At 37.6% G+C, this 21,964-nt stretch overlaps 1 protein-coding gene across 3 annotated transcripts in view; it reads left to right on the top strand.

Annotated features, from left to right (window-relative positions):
* Positions 1 to 21,448, top strand: part of POMGNT2 (protein O-linked mannose N-acetylglucosaminyltransferase 2 (beta 1,4-)) — an 83,418-nt gene extending 61,970 nt beyond the window's left edge. For all 3 annotated transcript variants that reach the window (XM_034404019.3, XM_034404017.3, XM_034404018.3), the window contains one exon: positions 17,185 to 21,448. In XM_034404019.3, the coding sequence (XP_034259910.1) occupies positions 17,218 to 19,011 (1,794 nt within the window). In that variant the 5' untranslated portion in view covers positions 17,185 to 17,217 and the 3' untranslated portion in view covers positions 19,012 to 21,448. The remainder of the gene's footprint in view (positions 1 to 17,184) is intronic.
* The last annotated feature ends 516 nt before the right edge of the window (positions 21,449 to 21,964 follow it).

Here is a 21,964-nt window from a genome sequence, read left to right as displayed (position 1 = left end):
GAGAACCAGTATAAAATGTTCTATCGGTGGCACTTAGCCCCAACAAGACTCAAAAATGTACCCCAACTTAAAACCTAATTGCTGGAAATGCAATCAAGGCACCTACTTCCATGTATGGTGGCTTTGCCCAGAAGTTGAAAAATTCTGGATTAAAATACAAAAATGGCTAAAAGAAATTACATACTATAAAATAAAATTTAAATCTGAACTGTTTCTTCTGGGGATTATTAAAGAAAATTATCCTAAAAGGATAAAATATTTAATTATTCATATAACTACAGCAGCTAGAATCGTACTTGAGCAAGCTTGGAAAATGTCCACTATTGCAACAGACTGTGCAATAATCCGGAAAATTTTCGAATGTGCAGAAATAGACAAATTTACTTTAGAATTAAACAATAAGGAAGACTCTGAATATTACTTAACTTGGGATAGTTGGTATCAATGGATAGAAATTAAAAATAAGGAATGTATAGAACAAAATAAGATATAAAATGTGATTAAATATGTCGATTAAGTAGGAATATGTGGGAATAGATGAAGAAAGTTAAGAATTAAGTACTGTCAGAAAGACGTTGAATTGTATAATTATTACAGATGTATTTTTGTTATAGAGGTATTTTAACTTGTATTTTTGGATTTCAAGTGTTAATAAAGGGTTTGTTTGTTTTTTTAAATTGTGGATAGTTGCTGCTACCCTTCGGAAGGCCGGCGCAAGGCACAAGTCTCCTGCTGCAGAAATGGCTGTGCCTGAAGAGCACTTTTGGGAGAGAAAGCAAAAGGGAAGCGATCACTTGCAAACTCCTGCCCCATTCCCGCCTCTCTGCTGGGCGACTCTCAGCAGCCCCAGACACCCAAAGCCCGTGCCTGCTCGGCTCCCTTTTCCACAGTGCCCAGCTCTTTATTGAGGGCGGTGGCAGGTGGGGTGGAGGAGAAGCGAGACGCATAGAGCGAGACAGGGCTCGCTCCTCTTGCCGTCTCTTCTCCCCCTCTCGCCAGGCATGGCAGGACTTCCTGCCCCTGCCCAAATTGGATGCAATTTGGGGGTGATAGGTGGGGAGGGGGAGGGCCAGGTAGACGCGAGATGTGTCTTACCTGTCTTATAGCTCCATCGTGTGTCTCACCGTTGTCTGCAGGCAAACACGTTGTAGGTAAAAAAAACCTCATGAGTCCAATCAAACTTCTCAAACTCACGAGAAGTTTGGTTTTACCCTACAACGTGTTTGCCTACAGACAACGTAGGCAAAGACACGAGACATGTTACAGAACAGCAAGGCAGGTAAGACGTGCGTCTCATGTCTCCCTGGCCCCACCCCTCCCCACCTGCTGCCCCCAAATTGCATCCAATTTGGGCAGGGGCAGCAAGCCCTGCCATGCCCGGCGAGAGGGGGAGAACAGATAGCAAGATGAGCCCCGTAACACTCCACATGTCTCATTTCTCCCCCGCCCTACCTGCCACCCCCCTTGACAAAGAGATGGCAGGGAAGGGCAGCAGCTAGGAAATCTCTAGTTAGTTAGTTTCCTTCCTCCTTTTTTCTTTGCCAAAGAATAATTTATGGGTGGAATTCTCTAGAGTATTTCAGTAAAGGAAAGTGATGAAGCCAGATAACATTATAACTAGCCGCAATTATTATTTTTTATATATATTTACATCTTCTTCTTTTCAACATCTTTGCATCAGTAATCTATATTTATACATTTTCTCTTTCTTATCTTAATATATCTTTTATACATATATTTCTAGTATATCATATATATATATATATATATACCATTATAATATATTCTCTTAATCTAAATATTTTATTTACATTTAACATAAACAGGTACCTAGTTTCCTTTCCACAATTTATATCTTCCCATTTGTTTCCATATTCCTCCACCTAATTTAACCATTGTCTAGTTTCCCCCCCCTTCCCCCCTTTCTCCTCCAACTATTTATACCATTTCTCCCAGGGGTAGGTTCTAAAATTTTTTACTACCGGTTCTGTGGGTGTGGCTTATTTTGTGGGCGTGGCTTGATGGTCATGTGACAATTATTTAGGATTTAGCAGAGGTACTGGTCTACCAGGCTTTTAACTGCTTGTAGAGCTGTACCGATCTATCCATTTATTTTTGCAGGCAATGGTCTACCCATTTATTTTTGCAGGCACTGGTCTACTCATGTATTTTTGCAGGCACCGGTCTACCCATTTATTTTTGCAGGCACCGGTCTACTCATTTGTATTCTTTTAACACTGATCAGCTGTAGGGCAGCCCTTTGACGCCTCTCGGCAAGAGTTTAAACAGCTTTTTTCCCTCTAGCCATCAGCTGGGATTCAGGAGGCAGCAATAGATTGGGGGTGGGGCCAAATAAAAGGTAAGAATAACACGGGGGATGGGTGGGAGGGTGGGGGCTGCAGAACCGGTTCGGTGACGTCATATTGGCTACCGGCTCAGCGGAACCGGGCCGAACCGGGAGGAACCCATCACTGATTTCTCCCAGACTAAGTAGTATTCTGTTTTATATTTTTCTTGTATCTCCTTTGTGAGCTTATCCATTTCCGCACACTCCATAATTTTTCTAATCACCTTGTCTTCTGATGGTATGTCATTGTTTTTCCAGTTTTGGGCAAAAACTATTCGTGCTGCTATAATCATGTGAATAATTAAGTATCTTATTTCTTTTTCATATGACCTGATAATTATTCCCAGTAAGAAAGTTTCTGGCCTGATTTCTATTTGTTGATTTATAATTTCTTCTATTTGTGTTTTAATTATTTGCCAAAATTGTTTTGCCTTATGGCAGGACCACCACATGTGATAATAAGTTCCTTTTTGATGTTTACATTTCCAATATAGCGGGGAGGTATTTGGAAACATTTTGCCAATCTGGCAGGCGGGAGATGCCACCTATAAAACATTTTATACATATTTTCTTTATAGGGTACAGACATTGTTAGTTTGTAATTTATATTCCATAATTTCTCCCATTTATCTAGTTCAATATTGTATCCAAAATTTTTCACTCAAGTTATCATATTTTCTTTAACTACCTCTTCTTCCAATTTGTATCTTAATAAATAACTATAGGGTTTTTTAAAATCAATTAATCCCTGAAGAATTTTATTTAATTCGTATGTTCCCTTTTGAAATCCAAATTGTGCCAAATCTGTCTTGTATCTAGATTATATTTGCATATAGGGCCATCAATCAATGTCTGTACCCAATTCTTTCAATTCCTGTCTTGTTCTTTTTTTTTTATTGAAAAGTTTTTTAAAATTTTACATACATTTCCCCCCCTCCTCCCTCCCCTCCTGCCCCAACCCTCCCCCCCCCCGGACTTCCCAGAGCCAATACAGGGTATAGCATTTAACAAACATAAAAATATTCCTGTCTTGTTCTTAATTCCCCTTGATTATTCAGCAGATCTTTGTAAGTTTTCATTTTACCAATATCTAAAGCATTTGAGTAAGTTTGTGCCTCCATAGTGGATAACCATTCCGGAATTTTATCATAATGGTTCTTTTTTATCCCCTGCCATGTCTGTAGCAATGCTTCCCTGATTCAAAAACATTTTCAATGTTTTTGAAAATATTTGTGCTGTCTACTTTTTCCCTCCCATAGGAAAGCATGCCATCCTCTTTGTAGATCGTACCCTTCTAATGACAATATTCTTTTGTTTTTTAGTTCCATCCAATCTTTAATCCATATCAATGAAGTTGCTTTGTAATGTTTCCCAGTCTGGGACAGCTAATCCTCCTCTCTCCCTTGTGTCTTGTAAATGTTTTATTTCGATCCTTGCTTTCTTCCCTGCCAAATGTAATTCGCTATAAGTTTATTAAAATCTTTAAAAAGAATTCTTCCCCAATTTTATCGGTATCACTTGAAATAAAAATAACATTCTTGGTAGCACATTCATTTTGATTGATGCTATCTTCCCAAGAAATGATAACTATAGTTTGCTCCAGATTTCTAGATCTTTCTTTATCTGTCTTGTTAATTTGTTGTAGTTATCTTCTCTAATCGATGATCCTTTATTTGTTAGCCATATTCCTAAATATTTTACTTTTTTTGTCATTTGTATACCCATTCTGTCTTCTAGTTCTTTCTCTTGTAGTTTTGTGAGGTTTTTCGTTAGTGCCTTTGATTTTTGCCTATTAATTTTGAGTCCTGCTACCTTCCCATATTCTTCTATTTGCGATAACAATTTGGGTCCTGTCGATATGGCTGCTCTATGATGAACACCAAGTTATCGGCAAAGGCTTGAAGTTTATATTCCTCTTTTTTAACTTTCAGTCCTTTTATTTTCTTGTCTCTTTTAATTTCATTTAGCAGTATCTTTAAGGATAGTATGAACAATAAAGGGGATAAAGGGCATCCATGTCTCACTCCTTTTGTTATTATAAATTGTTCAGTCATATCTCCGTTTATTGTTATTTTTGCTGTTTGAGATGAATATATTTTCTTTATCATATTTACAAATTTATCGCCAACTAGCCACAATTATTAACATACCATGGTTTAAAACAGCCCTGACTGATTTGGGAAACTTGGGGCTTTTCCCTCTTTTGCGGAGCAATGACAAATTTTCTGCAGCTGTTACGGTACTATTGGTGTGCATGGAGCCATCTTACCTGCCTTGCAGCTCTGTCGCGTGTCTTGCCGTTGTCTGCAGGTAAAAAAACCTTGTGAGTTCAATCAAACTTCTCGAACTCATGAGAAGTTTGGTTTTACCCTACAATGTGTTTGCCTCAGACAAAGGCGAGACATGCGACAGAGCTGCAAGGCAGGTAAGATGCACATCTCACGTTTCCCAGGCCCCTGTCAAGGGGGGGGGGGAGAAGAGACAGCAAAAGGAGCAAGCCCCATCTCGTTCCATATGTCTTGCTTCTCTCCTGCCCCACATGCCACCCCCCTCGATAAAGGGCCAGGTGCTGTGGAAAAGGGAGCTGGGCAAGTGCAGGCTTTGGGCATCTGGAGCTGCTGGGGGTCGCCCGGCAGAGAGACAGGAGCAGAGTTTGCAGGCAAGGGGGATGGATGGATGGGAGGTGGGCGAGTACCAAGAATACCGGGGATATTCCCACCTTTGGTTGCCTCAGCAAAGAGCTGATGAGCGGCTGTGTTGTGCTGCTGTGGCAACACAGCAGCAGCCATGAGATGGCCACCCTCACCACCTCCTGCACCCCCAAAATAATAAGACCCCCCCCCCAATAATAAGGCCAAACCCTTATTTCGGGGTTCAAAAAAATATAACTTAGGGTCTTATTTTTGGGGAAACATGGTATTTGCACAAAAATGGAAAAGTGAAGAGATCCCAACAGATGTGATTAGAAAAATATTAGAATGTGTAGAAATGGATAAGCTAACATTTACAATTAGGGAAAAGAAAGAAACTGAATATTTTTTGACTTGGGACTTATTTTATAAATGGCTAGCTGACAACAACAGGAGCCAGAAACAGGGAAATATACGGAAGGATCAATGATATAAGGAAGATATGTTAACTTGGTTAAACTAATATTATTATTATTACTATCAATATTAATATAATTGATATTAATGTAATGAATATTGTTGTAAACACTTTGATTATTATTTCCTGAAATGATTTATATCCAGGCAACACACTGTTCAATTGAAATTGGAATTTTTGTATGTTATAAAATAAAATAAAAACATTACAAAAAAAATAGAGTCCCTTGAGATCTCTTGGATTACGTTTTTCATTTTCCTCAGCCTAGGTTCCCATGTTGATTGTGGGTTTTTCTACCCACTTGTTCACTTGTATGGGGTCACTGCACTCTATTTCTAAAAGGTTGCAATCTAAAGTATTAATCTTTGGCAGGAGTAGTATGTTTGTATATATCAGTGTGTGTGATTTGTAGCACAAATAGCCCTATATCTTAACAATATAATTCTTCGAGAAATAGTACAGTGTTGCTGACTTGGGCTGATTTTCCAATGGTTTGAGATAGCATAGCTTTTATAAAGAGGCAGGAGATCAAAGTGGATAATTTCCTTTTTTAATTTCTGTTTTGATAACGTTCAATTTTTCTTCTAGCCTTTTGTTTTGGTCTGGTCTGATCCGTGTATGCATGCCTGCCTCTCCTTTTAATTGCTCCAAAGCATAACAACTTTCTGTCCAATTCCCAGCATATGTTTTGGCTTTGCAAAAATGTTCCCTGGTAAATTGTTTCCATTTCCTTGCCCTCTGCAACTATTCAGGAACACTATAGCGATTACCTGATTGACTTCAGGGAGAAGAGGCAGCTGGAGCAATAGGCCAGCCTGACAGATGGAGCTCACTCATGGAGCCCCTCCAGAAGTGGGCAAGAGGATCCCCTTGGAGTTGTAGATGAAGCACAAGCTCCTGTTTTTACTCCTCTAATGCTGATGATTGGGGTGGATGAGTAGGGAAAACATGGAGAAAATTGCTGAGGGTCTTCTTTAGCCTCTTTAAGGGGATTCTCTCTCTCTTTGGGGATAACAAAAGTGGGAAAGGTAACCAATACCAAATGCTCAGGCGTGCATTTGTATATGGTTGTAACTTTAATCTGCATGTATTTTTATTTCTACAGCTGCTAGAAATGACTGAGTTTCCTTGGTGAGGGTTAATAAGAGTTACTGTATTTTTCGGATTATAAGACGCACTGGTGTATAAGATGCACCAAGATTTCAAAGAGGTAAGTAAGAAAAAAAAAGGTTTTTGCCCTCCCCAGCCCCCAGGAGCACTCTGCAGGCCTCCCAAACCCTCTGTGCGCCCCATTTTTTGCAAAAACGGGGCCGTTTTTTGCCCGTTTTTATGAAAAATGGCGGGCGCAGAGGGCTTGGTAGGCCTCCAGAGTGCTCCTGCAGGCCTCCCAAACCCTCTGCACACCCTGTTTTTGCGAAAAATGGGCCCATTTTTTGCAAAAATGGGATGAGCGGGGTGGGGCTTCGGGAGGCCAAAAATGGCTGTATTTGGTATATAACATGCACCAACATTTCCATCCTCTTTTAGGAGAGAAAAAGGTATGTCTCATACTCCGAAAAATACGGTAACACTATTTGAGATGTACTTTACTTTTTACTTTTTACTTTTATTTGATTTATATACCGCCCTACTCCCGAAGGACTCAGGGCGGTGAACAGCCAACAATAAAATACATACATACAGAATTTAAAAAGCAGAAATAAAATCGAATTAAATAGTTTGGCCCAGACAGATTAAAAAACCCCAATCAATTTAAAACAAATTAAACTTTGAATATTAAAAATATTAAAAAATATTAAAAATTATTTAAAAAGAGGGAGAAAGTTAGGCCAGGCCCGCCTGGTGGAATAAAAAGGTCTTAAGAGCACAGCGGAAGGTGCGCAGATCTGGGATCCTCCGTATCTCCGGGGGGAGCTCGTTCCAGATAGTAGGTGCCCCCACAGAGAAGGCTCTCCCCCTGGGGGTTGCCAGTCGACATTGTTTGGCCGATGGCATCCGGAGGAGCCCCTCTCTATGAGAGCGTACCGGCCGGTGGGAGGCTATTGGTGGTAGTAGGCGGTCCTGCAAGTACTGATTTGCACATGCAATTCTTCAGTTCTGGTCTCTGTTTGGGCTGTATTTAACACTGTTTTAATGTTTTATTGATGTTGATTGTACATGTGTGTATGCATATGTTCTCATTATAGAGTTTTTCACTGAGCCATTTGTACTTCTTCTGCAAGTTGAAGGAAGAATAGTTCAAAAGTCTGGGTTGGGATTTTTGGTTTTCTGTGGTTAAATTTTATCCAATAGATAGAGATTATTCACAACTACAGTGCTCCAAAGATGTTTACCATTCCTGTCACCCCCCAGATGATACAGCTTAATGGAAAGTAATAGGAGTTATACTCTAATTCATCTGGAAGGCATCCAATGGCTTTTAAGTATTTTCATTGATTTGACATCAAATCCTGTGAGGCCTTGGGACAAATTTAGTGGATAAGAAACAGACCTAAATGTTGCCATATCTTGATCTGGTCTCAGAATTCCATAGAGTTCATATGACTGTCATTGGGTGTTCAGCCTTGTGATTCTTGACGAGTGTATCTTGTCTTTTTATGTACACTGAGAGCATATGCACCAAAGACAAAATCCTTGTATATCCAATCACTCGGCCAATAAAGAATTCTGTTCTGGCTTCCGGTTTGCTTCTTGCCGCCGCTAGACGATCCCTTGGGATCGCCGCCCCATTGCCTGTAAACAGCCGCCTTTACATCTGAAAGGCGGCTCGAAAAAACTCCATTTCCATGTGGAAATGGAGATAGAGCCAGAGGGGGCAGGTAGAGCTCTCTGCATAGCCCCAAAAGTTTTGTTTTTTTACTTTTGGGGATGAAGCAGATGACGCTCCCTATTTCCCTTGCTGCTGCTCCGGGCTTTGGGAGACCTCTGCTTATGCAGAGCTAGGCGACAAGATCAAGCCTACAAAAATTAACAGAACAATAAAAAAGGGTATGAGCTGGACCTGTGACCCTGAATCGCAAGTATTTTACTTATTTTACAATAGTTATTGAAGAAGGAAAAGGAAAAGGAAAAAAAGAATCTTTAAAAATGGCGACTGCCGAGGCTTGAGAAGGGGCTGAAAGGGAGAGTCCTTCCGTTTCCTACTGAGATACAAAGTAGCGGAATAAATACTTTTGGCTACACTTGAAAATAAAGCTCTACTTTTGTGTTTTTCTCTTCCTGGAGATCTGATATTGATCTTGGTTGGAAAGAAGTTTTTTTTTCTCTTTTGCCTCTCTTTTCTTTTTTTTAAAATAGTCTGTCTGTGTGGAAATATGGCATTAAAGCTTGCAAAGCCGGACAAACAAGCAGTGGGGGGGGATTCCCCCATTAATAAATTACGTGAACAAGTTTTAAAGCTCCAGTCTCAAAAAACTGATTTTAATATAATTGAATTTCTTTTGGAGGAGATTGTAAGAAGGGATGAGATTGTGAATCAGAACTTTGAAAAATTTAAGCAGGAAATTAAAGAATTAGTGCAATTAAAGTTTGATACTCTGGATTGAAAGATTATAAAAATGGCTAATGGCTATGCAGAATTTATGATCAAGTTGGATGAAAATACTAACTTATTAGAGTCTAAAGTGGAAGAAATTGAGGACAATTTGGACAATAGAATACAAAAAATTGAAAATGATTTGACAAACATTCAAGACAATAGCTCAGAAGAAAAACCTAAAATGGAGGCTGAACAAAAGACTTGTAATGCAGAAAATATACAACAACGGATTGAAAGAGAAGTTTTAATGATGCAATATAATTTTACTCAATATGCGATTAGACTGAGAGGTTTGCAGGAAAATAACAGAGATGATTTAAGGAAAATATCTTCTGAAATTCTGGCTGGGATTTTAAAGGTTCAACCTGAGGAAGTGTTTTGTAGGATTGACAGAGTTTACAGAATAAACTCCTGGATTGCAAAGCAAAGGCAATTGCCTAGAGATGTGGTGATTTATTTTACAGATAAAGAAATTAGGAATAATATTGTGCAAAATTCCTTCAATTCTACCTTGCAATTGTATGGAAGAAAGATTTGGATCTACAAAGAGCTCCCGCCCAAGATGTTAACAGAAAGGAAGAAATTTGGTTTTCTGGTGACTGAGTTAAAAAAAAGAAATATTCCATTTAGGTGGGATGCCCCAGTTGGTATAATATTGAGATATCAAGGAGAAAGATACCAACTAAATACTGTTGAAAAAGCGGAAGAATTTTATCAAAAATTTTTGAAAATGAACTTAACATCTTTAGGCACAATACAGGATAAGCAGAAGGTGTTGGAAATAAAGGGAAAACATCAAATTACAGAGGTTGCGGTAGACAAATTGCCTTTGGATTCTTTAGATACCCCAGCTGGATTATCTACAAATATGAGAAAAGTGGCATCTGACTCTAACGTGATGATTCATCAAGTCAAAGACAAGTATGGAAACCAATTAGCTGATATACAATTGGCGAAAAAGAAATATGAGATACAAAAACAAAACCAACAAGATCAAGTTATAAAGCAGAATGAAAACCAATCAGTTGATATACAACTTGCAGAAAGGAAACCAGGATGGAAATTAAACCCACAAAAAGAAAAGAAAAAAAGAAATAGGTCTTATAAAAATAGAAATTTCTAAATTAAGCAACAGTGAAGCCAGTGATTTTAAAAAAATGAATGAATATGTGAAAAGATAGTGGAGGCGAAGTATTGGTTAATATTATCCTGAGGACAGAGACAGACCTCTGCAATGCCGTAATTTTGGGATGTGAAAAGAGCCTTAAATTGTTGGATTTGAATTATCTACTTTGGATTTCTTTCTTTTATCGATAAATATATTATAATTATACTGAGCTACAAGGCAAGAGAGCTACGCTGGGGCATGCAGAAGATCTGGTTGTTACCCACTAGGATGATGGGAATTAATAATCCTGATGAAAGCCACAATTACAACTGTATGGAATATAATCATAATGTCACTCGGGTGGTTGTTTTTACTTTTATATTTATATGAGGATATTCATTACTGATGGGGGCAGATGATGACTGAAGATTTTGAACAAACTGTTGCACCAGGATGCTATGTTACCCTACTATGGATGATGGACTCAACAATCCAGTGGAAAGACATTAAAGAAGATATTATATGGATTATAAATTTAAAGTCATTGTCTTTTTTTTTTATATAACGGAATATATATATATATATATATATATTAGCAGAGTGGGCAGTGGATTAAAGATATTAAGAATTGTTGTGCATGGCAATTTTGTAGGAAAGTGGGTGGAAATAGGTTAGTTTACTGATTGATTAGTTTAAAAAAAGGGATGTTTAAGTGATATATTTAGGGGAGTGGAGGAAATGGATAGAGTTGAATAAATGTTAAATTAGGATTTATGGGGAAGGCTGCTTTGAAATGTTATATTAATATACACAAAAGATTAAATGTTAAAGTAGGATTTATTATATAGTTTTAAAGTGGAAGGTTGTTTTGAAATGTTGTAATAATATACAGATATAAGTTTGGGGGAGGAGAAAAAGGGCAGATTATTGCTAAATTGGGAGTTATAATAATATTATGCTAAATTAGAAGTTATCATATAATGTTATAGTAGAATGCTTTTTTTTGAAATGTATGGTAAAAGGGGGAAGTAATAATATTAATAATATTTTTAGCAAGTAAGGGTCAGTATTTAGAGGAGGGAGTAAGGGGATGGTAAAATATTATGTAATCTGTTATGAATTAGGTTTTTGTTGTGAAGAAGTCACAGGGGGGGGATGGGTGGTGAGGGGGGGTTAGGGAGGAGGGGGGAGAAAAAAGGGGGGGAAATTTGTATTTGAAAACTTTTTCAATAAAAAAAAGAATTCTGTTCTGTTCTATTCTATTCTATTCTATTCTATTCTATTTCTTCTCTACTCTACTTACTCTACTCTACTCTATTTTGTGCCTTGACTAAAGTGATGAAGCACGCAGGTATCTCGGAGATGGTTAATGCTTATTGTTAGAAATGGGTTCATGCAATTTTAAATGTATACAATTTACTCTTTTAGATTCCTCTGTATATATTTGATATGTATACTTTTGACAGAGTTTCATTATTGATATTCAATTATTCTTAGAGCCAATGGACAATGATGATAATTAGAAATAATGCTACAGAGTTCAATACAAATAGACTTGTAATTTCTGACTCACAGTTGAAACCAAAATTTCCATTGCTAAGCAAGGCAATTGTTAAGTGAGTGGCACCCAATTTTACAACCTTTTTGTCACATTTGTTAAATAAATCTCTCCAATTATTAAGTGGATCTTGTGGTTGTTAAGCAGTTTCCTCTATTGGCTTTGTTTGCCAGAAGCCAGTTGGGAAGGTTGCAAATGGCAAACAAATAACTCAGGGACTCAGCAACTGTTGTAATACATGCTGGTTGCCAAGTGCCTGATTTTTGAGCATGTGACCATGGAGGTGCTGCCATGGTCATAAGTGCAAGAAGTACATTTTTTCTACTTTTTTCAGTGCCATTGTAACTGTAAATGAATTGCTATATGTTGAGTGCTATCTTGTAATGTAATTTGTGATAATAAATCGGCTTCAAACCATACTGTCAGCCTTCCGACTGACGAACCCAACCAAAGCAAGCACGGTTGAGATGATCCAATCTCTGAATGCAAAACTTTATTGAGTACATCATTTCAGCACTGATGAGAGCAAAATCAGATCTAGCTAATTCCTTTGCAAACCCACATAATTAAAGTATAGAATTCTCCATCTCCCTATTAGTGCAGATCACATTGTCCAATTGAGTGTCATTGTATTGTTATGAGAAAAAGTTTTTGGTTTTGGCAAACAACGAGCTGAAATGTCTTTGGCTCTCATGGATCATCATCTTGATGTCTGAAGCCTACATTCCATCTCACCCTTCCTTTCCTCCTGGTTCATTGGCATGCTGAGAAACAATAATAGTTGCAACAGGATAAGCGCGCTTTGAACTTGGCACATACTTTTGGCTTGTGAAATTGTAATCAAAATTAAAGCTAGAAATTGCCTATACTAAATACCATAAATACTAACACAGGAGAGAAAGGATCAGGTGGCGGTAAAAAGCCACCACTAAGAATATGGCAATATGAAATAGTAACTTACCTGACCATTTGAGACAAAATTGAGATAGAATTAAGGAGAAGTTTCTTGACTGGAGATTTAATGCACCAATTTTATTGATTTAAAACAAAAAGGGGAAATTTGGCCATAGGAAAATAAGAAAATAAATGGTTTGGGAGCTATATATATGAGAGACAATTATTACCTAAAACAGTGTTTGTAAACCTGGACAGCTTTGAGATGTGTGGGCTTCAATTCTCTTGAGGAATTATGAGAGTTGAAATCCGCACACCTTAAAGTTGCCACAGTTGAGAAACATTGCCCTAATATGTAGAAAAACCCTTTGAACTCCTTTTTAGAGAAGTGGAATGTGTAGATCAGGTTTAGCATAAAATCCAAATGGATTTTTACTGGCTGAAATCAATGCAGTCTGGTTAATTAATTAACAGTTAAATTGCTTTGGGCATAGTTAGGAAAAGACAGCTTTAATAATTTACTTATGGAAATGAGATTTTTAATAGCAATAGCTTATTTTAGTAATTTTATAATGTACCCGTTTAATCAACTTTACTTTGATTTTATAGTTGATATTTTTTATTCAGATAATTGTGTAAAGTGCCATTTTCTCTTCACTTTTTTAAAATAATCAGCACATCGACACAGCTTGTCACAGAAGTTAGCTAGACAGGATTTAAGAGAGAAGTAAAAGCATGTTGCAATTGTCTTATCTGTGAACAAACATTGATACCGTATTTTCCGGCGTATAAGACGACTGGGCCTATAAGACGACCCCTGACTTTTCCTGTTAAAATATAAGGTTTGGGCTATACTCACCGTATAAGACTACCCCTCTTCCAACGCACACCAAATAAAAATTAAAAAACATCAACTGGCTCACCCACAATGTTAAAGCAGATGTGCTAGACCCAAAATGGCCCCTGCAACAAGCAGGAACCTCACACAGCCACAAAAAACCCAAAAAAACAACTTTCACACTTTACACACACACAACACAACACAACACAACTGGCTCACCCACAATGTAAAAGCAGCTGTGCTAGACCCAAAATGGCCCCTGCAACAAGCAGGAACCTCACACAGCCACAAAAAGCCCAAAACCCAACTTTCACACTTTACACACACAAAATTCCACATACAGTTTTGTGAGATTTTGTGTGTTTGTGTAGTTAGAGTGAAACACTACAGAAACACACTAAATCTCAGAAACTGGCACAAATATTATTTTATTTTATTTTTATTTTTATATGAAAGCTAAATTTAAAACTTCCTAAACTTTAAATGGCTAGGTCTAAAAATGAACAACTAAAAAAAAACCCCAATTAACTATTTTTTTTAAAGCTCCCAAAGGGGAAAAAAACTTACGCAATAGAACAGGGGTCTCCAACCTTGGCAACTTTAAGACTTGTAGACTTCAACTCCCAGAATTCCTCAGCCAGCTTTGCTTTGCTGGCTGAGGAATTCTGGGAGTTGAAGTCCACAACTCCCTGCCTGCTTGATTGCAGGCAGGGAGTTGCTTGCTGATGGAATGGATTCAGGCAAGCGAAGCAAGGCAAGCGTTGCAACTAGCAGCTAAGGTAAGCAAGCTGGAGGGGGAAAATTTTCTTTTTACATGGCTCTGGCGATCCAAGCTGAGTTGCCTGATTAGCAGGCAACTCAGCTGGTATCGTCAGAGCTTGGATCGCCAGAGCCATGTAAAAGAAAAAAAGTTTTTTTCCTTTTAAATGGCTCTGGCGATCCCAGCTGAGTTACCTGATTAGCAGGCAACTCAGCTGGGATCGTCAGAGCTTGGATCGCCAGAGCCATGTAAAAGAAAAAAAGTTTTTTTCCTTTTAAATGGCAATCCCAGCTGGCGATCCCAGCTGAGTTGCCTGATTAGCAGGCAACTCAGCTGGGATGGTCAGAGCTTGGCTCGTCAGAGCCTTTCGGGTTGGTCTGCCTGGTTACAGGAGAACGACACCCGGCGTATAAGACGACCCCTGACTTTGAGAAGATTTTCATGTGTTAAAAAGTTGTCTTATACGCCGGAAAATACGGTACTTTGGAAACAAAGAAACACTGTGGCACTTGATATCTCCTTTTTGTTAATTACATTATCAAAAAAAAATCCCTAATATACATTACATGCTGACTTACCAGCTTTTACAAACTTTCACGGTCTAGGCCAGCCATTTTCTTGACTCATTCATTATAGTTCTAAGCCATGGTGCATAATTTAGGTTTATATGTCACTTGCTCCTTTCTACATGTTGAACAAATCATGATTGCAACAAACCATGATTTAGTACGTTGTATGGATCCAGCCAGTTAGTTGCCGCATTTCCCACTGAACTCGGTTGATTCTCTTCATTATTAAGCTGGTCCACTGATTTCAGTCAGATGAAGGAACCAGGTTTTCTGAGTTTCTGATCAAGAAGCTGATAAGCCTTCTCCAATCCTGCCCACTCCCATCCAGACTTTATAAAGTGGCCATAATTCTAATCCGTGTGATTCACTGTTCCCTCCAACTATTGCTGGCCCCTGTAGCATAATTTGGTGCCCTTCAAATGTGTTAAACATCAAACTTCATTATTCTTTTTCTATTTAGAAATTGCAGAAGTCCAAAATATGCGAATGATATGAAAAGACTAAAACAGATGGTATTTTCTTTTTCAGTAACTGTCTTTCTGACAACCAGTATCCATTCCAATATTTCCTTTTCAAAGATAGTTTAATACTGTATCATATCTGGCGGTAAGGGAGGAAAGTGATGAAGACCATTATCAGTGGTAGTCCTAACATTTGTTCCACCATCCTGGTTACAAATCTAGGTTCAAATAGCTTGATTTCAATCCAGCCTAATTACTGTAAATATTACATACCGGTAGATATGAAGATGCTTTAAAAGCACTCTCTCAAATAATAAAAAAGTTTTGCCAAAACCATAATTTAAGTGTATCTCTAAGAATTTCTAGTCAGTCCAAATTTCTATACAGTGCAGATTGTGTGTTTGTTCCTTTATTCAGTTATACAGTGATCAAGCACAACTTAATAAATATATGCTAAATTCTATGGGGCTTTTTTTCAAGTGAGATATAATATATCTGGATAACTGATGCTTGTTTATACTATAAATTGTCTCTAAAGTGTTTTTAAAATCTGATATTTCAAGACTACAAAAATATGATAAATAAGTAAGTATATACCGGTAATACATTGCTCAGAAATAAATTACATATCTAAACATAAGTTCTGTTGAATTCAGCAGATTTATTTCTGAGTAAGCATGCACAGATTATAATGTAATGAGTGTTATAATTGTTCAATGGGATTTTTCTTTGGTCCTTAAGCTTCTGCCACTCTGCCAGTCTTGTGACAATCAAATTGTTTCCATTTTGCAATGGAGTTTTGCAAAAACATACCATCTCATTAACACTATGGTTGGGTTTTTATTAATGTCTCACTTAACAACATAAATTTTGGGCTCAATTGTGATAGTAAGTCAAGGACTACCTGTATTCACACTCAAAGCAAAGTGCAAGTATTTTTCTGCTCTTTCAAAAGGAGTTTCACAGAAGTAGAGCCCACATTAATTTGAAATGAGAAAGATAGTAAAAATGCTTTCAATGTTTGAGTAATGTATCCATAGCCACAATAAGAGACAATGGTCCTATTTCTATCTTGATTTGATTTTTTATCAGAGGGCAATGGGAAGCAGAAATAATGACTTTTGGCCCTCTCTTGTTACATTGGCTACCTCTAATCCAGTGTTTTGCAATCTTGGCAACTTTAAGGTGTGTGGATTTCAGCTCCCAGAATTCCCTGACCAGCCTACTTCCTGAGGAATTATGGGAACTGAATTCACACATCTTAAAGTCATTGAGATTGAGAAACACATATGGTTTACCACAAACTCACCTAATGTGGATTGTTTATTTTTTCCAATTCAGTTTATCTTTGGCTGACTATTTTAAAAGACTCTCATAATTTGAAAACAAAGGAGACTCAATTTCTTACCTGGATCCATCAGGTCCTTCTTGGCACTGATATGATAGATGCAGGGTTAGAGTTGTAAAAGTTTATATTGGGCTGACATATCCATTTTACAGTAATTCTATACATATATAAGTGGTCATATGTCACATTGAAACTCAAAGATTCTTCTTTTTTCCCTGCTGGTTTTTTTGCTGAAACAAATAAGTACAAAAATAAAAACAAATCACATAGTCAGTTTTGGATAAAAGAAGGTCGATGTGGCTATAAGTATACCTTCTTTCATAAAAGTGTCCATGAGTAAAGTATTATATGAGCACTTTAAGAGCAGAAATTGTTTGCTGGTATGTGCCATCTATTTATCAGTCTGTAATGTAACATGTATTTTTGTTTAGAGAGCAAAGCTAAAATTAGAGTGAATCTGTTTGGAGCAGCTGTTTCAAAGAATATTTTTAAACATTATCTGAGGTCCTTCCTTCTTGTACAAAAACTGAAGAATTTATCAAGGATGGAGGGAGCGAGATGGAGATTAGCCATTATTCCCATACAACAACATAATGAATTTTAGAGGACTGTTATAACCATAACTGTTTTTGCTCTTACTTTATTTTTTTAGGTCTTTGCTCCATTATGATAAAGAAGACTGAGAATGCATTCTTCTTCCTTAGCGTTTACCACCTGCCTACTTCCAAGATCTGGGTCCAGAATGAACATAGCAGCAGTGTTTAACTCCTTGCTAGTATGTGTCCTTGCTGCTGTGCTGTGGAACTATATCAAGCTGCATGATCATGTCTTTGTGCTGGAAGAGGAGTTAGTCCTCATGCGTCAGTCCCAGGAAATCTCTCAGTTCAGCATTGACTATCATGTCGCACTTCAAGCTCTGGTAGAAGATGGCACCAAAATGGTGTGCACTGGCAGGATGCACACTGACCGTATATGCCGTTTTGAGTCTCTCTGTTATTCCACTGAAGCTGAGGAATTCGTCTTCTTCCATAGCAGTTCTTCTGTCATGCTTCCAAACTTGGGCTCCAGAAGATTTCAGCCTGCCCTACTTGATCTCTCCTCAGTGGAGGACCATAATACCCAGTACTTCAATTTTGTAGAACTACCGGCTGCAGCTCTGAAATTTATGCCAAAGCCTGTTTTTGTTCCTGATGTAGCACTGATTATGAATAGGTTCAATCCAGATAATTTGATGCACATTTTCCATGATGATCTCCTTCCAATTTTCTATACAATGCAGCAGTTCCCAGATTTGGACTTGGACACCAGATTGTTCTTCATGGAAGGCTGGGGTGAAGGACTACACTTTGAGCTATACAAATTGCTTAGCAACAAGCAACCACTCCTAAGAGAGCAGCTTAAAACACTTGGGCGGCTCCTGTGCTTCACCAAGTCATATGTAGGTCTGTCTAAAATCACAACCTGGTATCAATATGGTTTTGTTCAGCCCCAGGGGCCAAAAGCCAATATCCTGGTCTCTGGCAATGAGATCCGACAGTTCAAAACATTCATGATGAAGAGGCTAAATGTGAGTTTGGAAGGGATACCTGGTGAGGAATATATAATAGTATTCAGCCGAACCATCAATAGACTAATCCTAAATGAGGCAGAGCTAATTTTGGCACTTGCCCAAGAATTTCAGATGAAAACCATTACCGTTTCCATAGAAGACCATACATTTTCAGAAATAGTACACTTGATTAGCAATGCATCCATGCTTGTCAGCATGCATGGAGCTCAACTTGTGATGTCTCTCTTCCTGCCAAGAGGAGCCACTGTTGTGGAACTCTTCCCTTTTGCAATAAATCCTGAACATTATACCCCTTACAAGACATTATCTACCCTTCCTGGCATGGATCTTCAGTACATTTCATGGCAAAACACTGAAAAGGAGAATACTGTGACTTATCCAGACAGACCTTGGGATCAAGGAGGAATTGCCCACTTAGACAAAACAGAACAAGATCGCATTATAAAGAGCAATGAGGTTTCCCGGCACCTGTGTTGCCGCAACCCAGAATGGCTTTTCCGTATCTATCAGGACACCAAAATTAATATTGCTTCCCTTATCCAGATCATCAGGCAAACAGTGAAAACCAAACCAAGGCCTAAGAAGCAAAAGTGGACTAGTGGCCTCTATCCAGGCAAAGTTAGAGATGCTAAATGCCAAGCCTCTATCCAGGGTACCAGTGAAGCTAAGCTCTCTATATCTTGGCAGATCCCTTGGAATCTGAAATACTTGAAGGTCAGAGAAGTAAAATATGAAGTTTGGATTCAGGAGCAAGGAGAAAATACATACATGCCTTACATTTTGTCCCACCGAAACCATACATTTTCAGACAACATTAAACCATTCACGAACTATCTGGTGTGGATCCGATGCATTTTCAACAAAAATCTCCTTGGGCCCTTTGCAGATATGTTAGTTTGCAGCACATAATTGTTTTATAGCTACTAGCTTCAAAGAAGGCAAACCCAAGTTTGGGTCCTGTCATTTAAGAAGATGGACAAGAACTTGCCGACCATGATAGTGCCTACATGCCACTTTATTGCATTCTGAATGTCTTCTCTGTTCTGTGTAACATTACATTCAGTTAGTAGATAAACTCTCTTAATTATTTAAAGAGGCATGAGGCTACAAAATCGGAGTGGAATAATTGTTTTATCTTGATAGTTCTAGGAACTTTTCTGTCTCTCTTTTGTGTGGTAAATCTTTTAAATCTAGCTTTATACTGGAATTTGGTTATGTCACTGAATGTACAATTTTAAATTTATTTTTTTGTTTGTTTCCTAAAAGGTGTGTATTCCAGAGCAGAAATTTGGTTCCAGAATATTTATTAAATAGTTGAAAACCTATTCAAGCACCTCCTTATTTGTCTTTGATATTTATGCATTAAATAGAACTCTGTTCAATCTGAATAGGACATTTCCTCCAATGAAAGTCCTTTTTTGGTCATATGATCTAAAAGAGAGCTGTTAATAAGGAGTTTGAAAAAAATCCAGAAATCCTGCTCTGGTTGCTTTCCCTAAGTAATTTCTGTTTTATTGCTTTATATTCCTATTTTTGTAGTAGAGTATCTATTTTCCATAGCTCCAATGGTTGGATATTCTTTTTGTCCAAACTCAATGCCTAGGATGAACATCTGATAAAAAATATAAGATAAAGTCTATGAAGACAGTAGATCTTTGTTCATTAATATAACAATAAAACCCACCCTGTAAAGAAAACATGATGTTAACTATTGAGATATTTAAATGTTTAAATGGGTAGGAAATTTAGAAAGAATTGAGATGTCAGTCCAAGTGGCTATTTCTAACAAAAAGTGCAAGATTCTCACAGAATCTTCTTCAATCAAATGTTTTGAAAAGGGGAAAGTCACTGGAATCTTGGTAACTAGTCATATTTAGTTTAGTATCCAATTGAAGACTTCTTGGTCATCTTTTTAACCATCTATTGATACAGTAGGAGGTGGCTACCAGTTTCCCTGATGGACAGTATAGACGAAGCTTTGCAAAGAATCTTCCTGATTTTTATGCACTCCAAATCCCCTTAGCTTTAGCAAACAAAAGATTTTTGAGGGATTTTGAGTGTTCAAAAATATCTTGTGGCTGCAATTCCGCCTTTTCCTCACACAAGTACTGACTGGAAAAAAGTCATCCCAATGAGAGTGAATGGGAGGAGTGTCTTCTCTTTCCATTTGCACCTTCCCAGCACTAGATGATGAATAAATGAAAAGTAATTAATTCAGCATTTAAATTTAATGTACATTTAATATAGGGTGTGTAATAAGACTGCTGTCCTTTTTTCCTAATAGTGGTTCAGCAAGTAATTTATTCCACATCCCCTATAATATTGCCCTCAATCTTGTGTTACAATTATGAGATTCATCAAAAATTATGAAACCTATTCAAATTTTCTCATAGTGTTATTTGCAAAACTGTGCCATCTAAACATGTAGTGTTTGAGAAATCAAGGATTATCTCAGGTATATACCGTTGCTGTATCCATGTACTTCTATGAAGCTTCTTAAAATAACAATCAATTATAAATATATGTCAGTATTGTTTAGGGTTGTCCTCAAGGAATGATCAAAAACACTATCGTGATTGCAACAGTATGATTGAATCTGCCTTTTTATATGCTGGACACAGTGAAATTTTGATTGTACCATCATTGCTATCATCTTAACTTGTTTGACTCCTTCATGTTGATATTATGGGTTATATTGAATGGACTGTTGTCTGTAAAAAAGACACCTGAAGCCTCCCTGATTTGTTTGACCTTGAGATGATGTTTAATTAGAATGTTTAAAAACAGAAACATTAATAGAATATAATGTTTCTGTTGCTCCCCTCTGGGAGGAGGTTTCAAAGTATTTCTAGCAGGACTACCAGATTCCATAACCACTTTGTTCCCTATGCCATCTATCTACTAAACTCGCAAGATTCGTTTTTCTCGGCATGTATATGTATACATCTGAATTAGACTGTGCTGTTTCTCTGTTTCATATAGTATATGTGAGTATATGCATAACTTTGTATGTATGTATTTATTTATTTTATCATGTTTATGTAGTATATATTGGAGGCGGTGACCCTTTGAGAATTGTATGCAATGAAATTTCATTTTAATATATACCGATTAGTGTACATTGAAAGTGACAATAAAGTTATTCTATCTATCTAGAAGGTGTGGGGAAAATATAGGGCAGGGCAGAACAGCTGCATAGAAAATTGAGAGCTGTAACACAGAAGCAGGAAGAAAACTATTTCTGTAGTCCAAGTGTTGGGTAACCAGAGGATCACAGACAGTCTTCAGACATCCTGTTGGCACTGCTGACGGACAGTGCTGGGCAATAAAATTACCTGGAACAAAATGCTTCCTTTCCTTATTCTTAATATCTCGGAGCCAAATAATGCAAAAGCAAAGTAAAATAAAGCAAGGAGGGGAAGAGTAGGCTTCTAATGGCAGTAGATCAGGAGAGTAACCCAGAAGAAATAAATAACAATATTTACACATTGCTCCAATCTGCAATTCTGCAACATCCATAAGGTTGTCTTTCAACTTATATAAGCATTGGTGATGAATGGTAACAACACAAGAAATTGTTTGTGGAAAGAGAGCACCAGTGGGGAAAAAGTGATGAGAAGGTCAGGACTGAAAACAACATACATTTCTTTTCCAGATAGACCACTTCTTGCTATATTTCATTAGTTTGGAGATGCAGTTTCCCTAATTCATTTCTGGCTATTGAAACATCTAGTCTAGCTGTGCAGCTGTAGAAGAAATTCCTCAAGTGGCACCAGTAGAAATTCACAACAATTGTGCAAATATTGATCAATGCATTCATGTTCCTTTTTCAACTCAAACCTTTGGAGAACAATTGTTTTCC

The sequence above is a fragment of the Pantherophis guttatus genome, chromosome 4, assembly GCF_059756535.1.
Source record: "Pantherophis guttatus breed Tessera chromosome 4, ASM5975653v1, whole genome shotgun sequence".
Lineage (NCBI taxonomy): Eukaryota > Metazoa > Chordata > Lepidosauria > Squamata > Colubridae > Pantherophis > Pantherophis guttatus.
This window is presented reverse-complemented; position numbering and strand designations above follow the sequence as displayed.